The 9214-nt window shown below is 64.9% G+C and overlaps 1 protein-coding gene and 1 non-coding gene across 2 annotated transcripts; one reads left to right on the forward strand and one right to left on the reverse strand.

Moving 5' to 3' along the window:
• The first annotated feature begins 379 nt into the window (after positions 1–379).
• On the forward strand, positions 380–3093 carry LOC149863178 (mitochondrial ubiquitin ligase activator of nfkb 1-A-like). The gene is made up of 4 exons (XM_090050577.1): positions 380–528; positions 766–850; positions 962–1082; positions 1314–3093. The coding sequence occupies exons 1-4, from the start codon at positions 412–414 to the stop codon at positions 2023–2025; spliced, it is 1035 nt and encodes a 344-aa protein (XP_089906703.1). The 5' UTR covers positions 380–411; the 3' UTR covers positions 2026–3093.
• A 1563-nt stretch (positions 3094–4656) lies between these two features.
• Positions 4657–4729, reverse strand: TRNAR-ACG (transfer RNA arginine (anticodon ACG)). Its single transcript has one exon. It is a non-coding gene; the product is annotated as a tRNA-Arg (tRNA).
• Positions 4730–9214: the final 4485 nt, after the last annotated feature.

Genomic DNA, 9214 nt, shown 5'->3' on the forward strand with positions numbered 1-9214 from the left:
GCGACCCAGGCTGGGACCCTCTGCTGAATCAAAGCCAGTCCGGCATCCCCGTCAGGGCTGGGCCCTCCCACTGTGGGGGGCAGGGGCCTCATCCTGGCCCACCCGCCACAGCCCAGACAGCTGCACCCCAAGGTGCAGGGGCTGACGCCTGCCTGGGGCTGGCGCAGCGGGGGCGGAGCAGACAGCCAAGGCTAGGCACTGTGCCCTAGGGCAGCTACACCCCCAGGCATTACCGCGCGGGGGCTCCTGGGAGTTGTAGTCCCTGCGTGGGGCGGGGCGGGGCGGGGCGGCGCGTGGTATGCCGGGAGCGGCAGTGTGGGCGGCCTCCCGCAAGGCACGCCGGGAGTAGCAGTCCCGCGCGGGCTACGTCCCAGCAGACCGCGCGGCGGGGCGGGGCCGGGTCGGGCCGCCATGGACGCGCTGCCGCTGTCGCCGGTGGAGCTGCTGGGGCTGGGCTCGGCGCTGGCGCTGTCCGGCCTCTGCTACTACGTGCACCGGCGCCGCGCCCGCGCCGCCGCCCGCCTCCAGGTGCTCCCCCCCCCTCCCCCGGACAGCACGTGCGGGATCCGGGTCGGGGCCGGGCGGGGGAGGGGTGCGCGGCCCAGACACCCCCTCCCCTCCCCTCCCCCAGGCAGCTATGTGCGGGATCGGGCCAGGGTGGGGTGGGGTGAGGGGCAGAGACCCCCCCGGGCAGCCACGTGCGGGATCGGGGTCGCACTGCGCCCCCCACATCGCCCTCACCCCACCCGGCCTCTGTCCCCCTAGGACGCCCCAAAGCTGGCGCTGGACGAGGACCTGCCCCACCTTGTGTCCGCAGCCAGCGGCCGCTTGCCCTACGTGGCCCTGGAAGGTGAGTTGCAGCCTCAGGGCCGCCGTCGTCCGTCCCCTCCAGCCGAGTCGGGGGCAGCAGGTGCCCAGGGCGCAGCCTTCAGTCAGGCCCCCCCCCCGTCTGTGTCCGCAGGGATCGTGCTGCCCGTGGGCGCGGCGCTCGCCAGTCCGCACCACCGCCAGCTGCAGGGCGTCATCCAGAAGCTGCTGCTGAAGGAGCACCGGCTCGTCTGGAACAGCCTGGCCGGGAGCTGGTAAGGGGCAGGGAGCAATGAGTCGTCTCCTGGGGCCAGCGTGCTCTGCAGGGCTGGCAGCCCGGACAGAGCCCAACTTGTGCTCCCTGGGGGCCCAGGCCACGGCCTGCTCTCAGCCTCTGAGCGGCCTCCCGTGGCTGAAGGGACCACAGGGCAGAGGAGGAGGGCAGGGCTCTGCAGCGGCCTGTGGGCTCTGCCTGGACTCACGGCTGCCCTCTCGGTTGGTGGCAGGAGCGAGAGCGAGCGGGTGCTGTCGGAGCAGGTGCATACAGTGCCCTTCACCCTGGCGCCGCCCGGCCCCGGGACAGTGCCACGGGTGAGCGTGGAGAGCCCGCTTTGTGCTGTGAAGCTGCCCCTGGAGACGGTGTACGAGCACTTCCAGCAGCCGGCCCACGGCTTCAAGGACCTCATCGGCCACTACCTGAGCGGAGAGAAGCCCAAGGGCTTCCTGGAGACAGAGGAGATGCTGCAGGTGGGGGCCAGCCTGACTGGCATCGGGGAGCTGGTGCTGCATCCCGACGGCACCCTCCACCTGCAGCCACCGGGCGATGGCGCTGACTACTTCCTTTGCCTGAGGGACTGGCAGACGCTGCTGGCTGAGCTGGAGTCGCTGAGCAGGTTCTGGAAGGGGGCAGCCATGCTGTGTGGACTGGCCAGCCTCACCATCCTCCTCCTGGTCCTCTGCCGGGTCTATCGGCAGCGCTACCGACAGGAGCAGGAGGACGAGCGGCAGGAGCTAGGCACCTGGGCCGGGGCATCGGAGCCCGAAGCGGATGGGCCTGAGGATGCCTGCGTGATCTGCCTGGTGCAAGTCCGCGAGTGTGTCCTGCTGCCCTGCGGCCATGTGTGCTGCTGCTTCCGTTGCTTCGAGGCTCTGCCCTGTCCCACCTGCCCCATCTGCAGGAGCCCCATTGACAGGGTGGTGCCACTCTACCAGGCCTGAGGAGGCGGTGGGGGCAGCCGCAGCCTTGCACTGAGCAAGGGTGGGAGCAACAAGGACCCTGGCATCAAGTGGCCACAGTGTGGCACTAACCCCTTAGCAGCTGGAGGGCCACAAGCAGGAAGGGGGCAAAGTGTGGGACTGCAGGGAGTGGGAGACTGCAGTCTGGGGGTGAGGCAGTGGCTTGGTGGGGGGCTGGGGGTTCATTGCTGCTCACAGGCCTAAATCAGCATCCGTGGGTGAATCCTAGCAGTGCCCCCCACATACAGTGTTTGTTCCCAGCCAGTCCGACTCAGGTGGATCCCATGGGTGCTGCCAGCGCTTCCTGGGATCTGTGGGCCCCTGCCCCATGGTGGGGGCTGTTAGAAGTAGCCTCAGCTCTACAGGCCGGACCCACCCCGGGGGGGCTGCTGAGTGGAGCCTGACTGGGAGGGCTGCAGGGGTCTTTGTGCTGTCAACTACTGCCTAGGCCCAACTGGGCAGAACTGAGCCACTGGCCTTCCCTCCCGAACAAGGGGCTGCCCAGCCTGAGGGAGGCTCCCTGCCCGTCAGGTGCAGTTACACCATCGAGGGGCCACATTTGTCACTAGCCCTGAGTTTTAACACGTGGCTGTCTCCATTGCCCAGGGCTGTGGGGACTCCACAGGTACTTGAGGCTTGGGCACAGCTGCATTCCCGAAGCTGGGACCTCCTGCTACCCGTGCCCCATGGCTGGGCCCACTCGGCCCCTTACACAGGTACCAGCAGGCCTGGAGGGGAAGGGTTGGCACAGCCCCTTGCTCTCCATGGGTTTATTCTCCCTTCATGGGGGCAGTGCATGAATGAAGCATAGCACAGCCCCCTACCCTGCTCTGGCACAGCTGACAGATGGATCCCAAGGGGGCTGAATGCCCACAAGAGTCATGCCTGGAGAGGCCAAAGGAGCCACAGCATGGACTCTGCCCATTTATTCAGAGCCACCCAAGAGCCTGGAGCCCTGCCTCCTGGACACACCAGCCAATACCTGATGGCTGCCAGGAGCAGTACAAGCCAAATCAACTGTGTTGGTCCTTGATAAAGCAGAAAATCAGAGCCCAGGCTTGCATCTGTCTGTCAGTGAAGGGTGGGGGTGGCAAACATGCTGGAGGGCTGGCTTGACCCCAGGCAGAGGGGTGCTGACCATGCACCGGGTCATGGCCACCCTGGAGTCTTGCTCACAACATGTTCCCATGCCCCTCTGCTGAACGGCAGCCTGGGCAGTGGTGGCACCCACTAGCACCCAGCACACCCAAGCCAGGCCCAACCCCAGGACACAGATGGGGATGTGTGGAGGAGCAAGAGGCTCCAGCACCCCGAGAACAGCTGTGAGCAAGGACTGAAGCCAGGACTTATCCGCTGGCAGGGCAAGCTGCAGCTGGTTGCAAAACAGCCCCCAGAAAGGGGCAGTAGGTTGGTTCTGCCATATTTAAAGGGCTGGTGCCCAAGGCATTGTAGGCAACAGGCTCTAGCATGGGCCCTGGCTGATGGTGGAGAGACCTGGTTTCTCTGTCCCTCACTTCCTTGGCCCCTTCCTGGACTCTTGTCCTCTGGGATGGGAAAGTGGTTGGGGTCCCCTATTCCTGCCACCTGGGGGGCAGGGGTACATCACCTCTCCCCATCCCCCACAACTCACAGATGGTAGGACTCCAGGGACTGGCAATTGCCCTCGTGCCCTGGGGCTGCATGGCCCCAGCCCTGGCCCAGGAGGCTAGGAAGCCCATGGCCCCTGTGGGCAAGCAGGAAAGCATAATCTCCCCTGCTGGTCCCTTGCAGATGTGCTCCTGGATAATTTTCTCAAAAAAGCTGCTCCAGGACCGAGGTAAGACTAATGGGCCTATAATTTTCTGGGTCCTTTTTCCTCCCTTTTTTGAAAATGGGGACCACATTAGCCCTTTTCCAGCCCTCTGGCACCACACCAGAGCACCACGAGTGCTCGTACAGCCATGCCAGGGGTCCTGCAATGACCTCTGCCATTTCCCTCGTCACCCTGGGGTGGAGATCGTCAGGACCTGCTGATTTGGACCCATCCAGTCCCTCCAGAAGTTCCCTGACTAGATCCTCACAGACCCTGGGCCTGCCTGTGCCTCCCCTGGGTCCACCCAGGATCCCAGGGGGGGAGGGGGGATGTCCCTGGTCGCTGCTCAGAAAAATGGAGGCAAAGAATTGGTTAAAGAGGTCAGCTTTATTGTCTGATGTAATGATTTGTCCTCTTTAATCATCCTTGGTGATGGCTTCTCCCTTCCATCGCATGTATGCCTCCTTTTTGGCTTTCAGACGATCCTGAATGCCTTTGGTGAGCCGGGGGGGCTTTTGAACACTCTTGCCCCTTGGATTCGCATTGGGATTCTTGCCCTTTGAGCTCGGAGGATCATCTCCTTAAGGAACGACCACTCTTCTTGGACTCCCAACCCCCCTCCTTTGGGACCTCAGTGCCTCCCTGACTAACCTCCTTAAGTCATTGAAATCAGCTCTCCTGAAGGGCAGGGCTGCTGCCTTGCTGCAGGCCTTTGCCACCCTGCACTGGACGGTGGATTCCAGGGGGCGATGACCGCTGTTGCCATCGCCCAGGTGGTCAAGCACCGGCAGTCCCCTCACCAGGACCAAAAGCAGGCCATCCGAGCCAGGCAGGAGTCGAACCTACAATCTTCTGATCCGTAGTCAGACGCGTTATCCATTGCGCCACTGGCCCATGCTCAAAGCTTTTGCCCGGGGAGATCCCTGTTGTCTGGGCCCAAACCACCAGGCCCTGACTGCCCAGCATGAGCCACAGGGCATGGCTCTGCTGGGGGTGGGGAGCCAGTGTCACGGGGGGGCCGCCCCGTGTGGGAGAGCCGTAGTGGCCCCGCAGCCAGGCAGCAGGGGCAGCCTCGGGCACGGGGGGACCCTTTGGAAACCTCCCGTGTCCTGCAGCCCCGGGCCGTGGGGGGGCAGCCCTCGGGCTGGGCCGAGCCCTGGCCTCCCTGCCAGGCCAGTGCCGGGTGCCCCCGAGCGGGGCAGGCCCGGGAGCAGGGAGCCCAGCCCCGAGGCAGCCACCACTTAAGGGGAACTGCCGGGAGCACCGGCTTGGAAAAGCCAGGCTCTCTCTTCCCGTCGCCATGGCAACCCCGCACCATCCTTCCCTGCTGCTCCCCCTGTTTTGGCACTTCTGTTGCCACGGCAACCCAGCAGCAAGCTCTGCCTCTCCAGCTGGGGAGGCCCCTGGGGAGGGGGGTGGCGGGTCCCCAAGGGATGCGGCAAACCCCCCTCCCTGCAGCCCTAGATGCCGAGACCCCAGGGCAGAGAGCTGGGGAGGGTCCCCGCCCGTGCCAGGGTGCAGTGGGATTCCCGGGTGCCCCACGTGGGGGCTGGGCACGAAGCTGCTGCTCCTTGGCGGGCTCCCAAGGGGCTGCCGCTGCCGGCTCTAGCGGGCTCCATCATCCCATAAGCCCCAGGAGCCAAGAGACCCTCAGCTCTGAGCCCCCGGGGCCTGGCACAGCCCAAAATCTCAAGGATGCCACCTGGGACCTGGCAGCTCAGATGCCAAGCAGCAACGATGATACCAGACTATCCCAGGCCGTGCCCCTCCAGCCCATGTCCTGAGTTTGGCACACTCGGGGCTAGCAATGCTGGCTCTAGCCCCTTGCAGACTATTTGATGTCCTCGGTCGCGGTATCACCGCTGGTTGCTTTGGGCCGCCTTTGGAGGGCGGCTGATGGTGAGCGTTGCGTCCGCACCCCTCTAGCCCCTTGCAACACAGTGCCGAGAGCCCCGACCCTGGCCCCAGCGGCCCTGTAGCCCCTGGAGAGACCAGTTCAGGTGAGGCCCAATAGCCCCCAATTCTGGGCCACCTGTTCCTAGCACTGCCCCACTGGCAGCCTCCGGGCACCTGGCGCCAGACCGAGAAGCAACCTCCCTTGGTCTCCCACACCCTGCACCAGGCATGCAGCCCTTCCCAGTCCCACGCCTCCCATCATCAACCCGAGCAATACATGTGCTGCACAACAGGCTCACGCAGCCGCCGCCTGCCTCTCACACGCAAGCCGGCACGCGAGGGGTGTCGGCTGTGGGGCAGCAGGCGCTGCTGGACGTGATGGGGTGGCACTCAGAAGAAAAAGTCTGCCCAGAATCAAAGCAGCCTCACCCAGCCCCATATAGGGATGGCTTCTGCTGGGGGGGTTCGGGTTGGAGCCGGCTGGGCTCCGGCAGCTCTGCTGAGCAGGCCTTGTGATAAGAAATGGGTGCCACGTGCGCTCCATTGTGGCCTCTGTATTTGATCCATCGTGGCCTCCATGGTGGCCGCCATGTGCGAGCCATCGTGGCCCCCAGGCTCACCCCATCGCGCCTGCCCCAGCTGGTCTGCCTGCACCCCTCAGCGGCTCCACTCCCTTTCAGGCTGGTGGCTCCCCCGTGGCCGCGCTGGTGTTGGAGGGGACCTGAACATGGGACAGGGCCCGAGAGCAGAGGCCACACGTGACAAGCTCCTCAGAACCCACCTGAGGCTGGCCCCGGGGCCCAAGCCGATGCCACAGCCCTCGAGAGGGCATCTTAGAGCTGCCCGTGGAGGTGAGACGCCGCTCAGCCTGTCAGTGCAGGGGAGCCCGCTCCCTGGGGTGTAAAATCCCCCGCAGCGCAGCCGCCCAGCACGAGGTATTTCAGGAAGGAGACAAACACCAGATGGGGGAGCGGGTTGCCAGGAACACGACTCCCGCTGTGCTGAGAACAGTTGGTGCGAGCAGCGAGTGGGCTCTGGGGGGGCGGGCGGCAGCAGGCCCTGGTGGCAGGGCTCCCTGCTCATCTCCGCAGCGTGTGCTTGCAAGCAAGACTGCTCCCACCTCCGGCCCCCTCAAGCCAGACCTCTGCTCTGGCCACAGGCGACAGCCACGTCCCTAGGGACAAGGGGAGCCAGCTGGGGGAGGCTGGGACTGGGCAGGATGCCCCCAGTAGCACCAGGCAGTAGCACCATGCCCCTTGCAAGCTGGGCAGAGCATCGGGAGCTGCCATGAGGCTGATGGGGACCGCTGGTGTGAACTGGCTGAGGCTGCAGAGAAGAGGGCAGGGCCCCGTCCAGCCGTGGTTCAGGCCACGCATACCTACCACCCAGCTGAAGACTTTCAACGGGGCTTGAGGCTCCCTTCTCCCCAGTGGCAGCATCCAGCAGCCTCCCGGGGCCCACTGGGATGGGAAGGAGGTGGACAGAGCATCTGGAAGGAGCCAAGAGCTGCTGTGCCCCTGGCAAGGTGACCTTGTGCCACCGCTTCCAGGGGGACAGGAAGCTCCATGCCAAGACCTGGCTGCCACGCACCTTCCCGGCTTGGGGGTGCCCCTCCAGCTCCCCTGGGCTCTTCAGAGAAGACAGTGGAAGGGTGTGGAAATGGAGGGCAGTGCTTGAAGGGTGACACCCCAGAGAGTGGGGGTGGGTGGGGGTGTTTTGGTGACCTGTGGCCCCCCCCAAGCCAGGCACTTGGGGGGAGCATTATGCCCAGCCCCCAGTGCAGTCCCATGGACAGGGAGGACCGTGCTGCAGGCTGAAACAGGTCCAGACCAAGGAAGAGTCAAAGCCAAGGTGCAGAAGTGGGTGCAGGACCCACCCCCATTGCCCAAGCACAGCCAGCAGCCGGAGCCTGAGAGCCCACCGTGAGCTGCCAGGGAGGAAGGCCAGGCTGGACCCCAGAGATGCCCTGCTGAGGATGCTGGCACGGGTACCCAGGGGGCATCTCCACGCTGTCCCTTCAGGCGGCAGCATAGGGATGTTGCGGGCAGCGGGCAACCCCTCTGCCAGCCCTCCTGCTCAACCAGCTCGGGTGGAGCGGGGCAGCGGCTCGTCCTGGGGTAGCCCCATCCCAGCCCAGCAGCCTGCTCAGAGCAGGGCCCTGGCTCAGTGTCCCTGGGTGATGGAGGGCAGGAAGGCAGGTGAATGCCCATGCTCTGTGCCCCCCCCCCCCCCGCCATGTGGTGACAGCCCCGTGGCCACCCATCCCCCATGCTCTGACTGATGCCCCCCCCCACCAACCACCAGGCTCAGTCTGGCAGCTCCCTCGCCCTAGCCATGCAGTCTGTTGCCATGGTGATGACAGTGATGGTGACAGACAGACAATTGCAACCTATTAATGGGAACAGGCCAGAGCAAGGAGGCTCTGGCCTCTGGACCGCCGCTGACTCCTTGCCGGACTGGGCTCCTACTGCATGCCCGGATCAGGCCCAGGAGACCCGCACCAGGGCTGTGGGCATGGGCGGGTTGCACCCGGGGCCCCAGGGAGGGACCCTGCACACATCAGACCCTCTACCCCGCCCACCACCCAGCTCCCCAGAGCCGCTCAGGACCTGGGGGGGTCCCTGCTGCAGCAGCAGTGTAGCTCTAGGCTGCCTCTCACCCACCACCCCCATGCTCTGTCCCCGCCAGGGATATGCCACCAACCAGGCTGCCGCAGCTTTTGGAGAGGGGGATCAGGGCTGGGCAAGGGATTTCATCCTTCATGGGTCTAGCCCATTTTCCAGCAGAGACTGCCCATGCCACGAGAGGGCAGCCAGGGATGTGCCCAGGGTGACCACTCACATACCCAACTCCCAACTTCTCGTCTCCTAGGACACCACCAGCCCACGTCCCAAGCAGGACTCAGCTGTCCCCATGCAAACACCCCCATTTCAGTGGCTGCTCCTAGGCCAGGGGCAGCCAACCTAAAGCACGGGTACCACAAGAGGCACGGCCAGCCTCGGGGAGGGGGCAGGTGGCACAGTGGCAGATAGAGCAGAGAAGCAGATCAGGCACGGAGCACAGGGCAGGGAGCAGAAAGCAGCCAAGCAAGCAGGGGGTGCAGGGCAGGGAGCAGAAAGCGGAGCAGCAGACCACGTGGGGATCATGGGGCAATGAGCACAAAGCAAAGCAGCGGACCAAGCAGGGAGCAGAAAGCAGAGCAGCAGTTCAGGCAGGGAGCACAAGGCTGGGAGCAGAAAGCAGAGCAGATGATCAGACACAGGACAAAGGCAAGGAGCAGAGAGCAAAAAAGCAGACCAGGCAAGGAGGAGAAAGCAGAACAGTTGACAGGGCAGGGGAAGGGGACTGGAGCGGCATTGTCTGGGTGGGGCAAGAGTGGCCATGACTTGCTTCCCTTCCAGCCTTGAGGATCTGGGTGCCCGCCTAGTTGCCTGTGTTCAAGGGCTCCTCTCCCAGGAGAGGGGAGAGCACCTACTGGGCCCT

Source organism: Crocodylus siamensis, chromosome 6 (assembly GCF_052110815.1).
Source record: "Crocodylus siamensis isolate JL-2025a chromosome 6, ASM5211081v1, whole genome shotgun sequence".
In the NCBI taxonomy this organism is placed as follows: Eukaryota; Metazoa; Chordata; order Crocodylia; family Crocodylidae; genus Crocodylus; species Crocodylus siamensis.

Bases quoted from the DNA above. Each gene is read 5' to 3' on its own strand.
- LOC149863178 (XM_090050577.1), top strand. From the start codon at position 412: ATGGACGCGCTGCCGCTGTCGCCGGTGGAGCTGCTGGGGCTGGGCTCG. The intron at 851-961 runs GTGAGTTGCAGC...CTGTGTCCGCAG, and splicing joins GCCCTACGTGGCCCTGGAAG to GGATCGTGCTGCCCGTGGGC. The intron at 1,083-1,313 runs GTAAGGGGCAGG...GGTTGGTGGCAG, and splicing joins AACAGCCTGGCCGGGAGCTG to GAGCGAGAGCGAGCGGGTGC.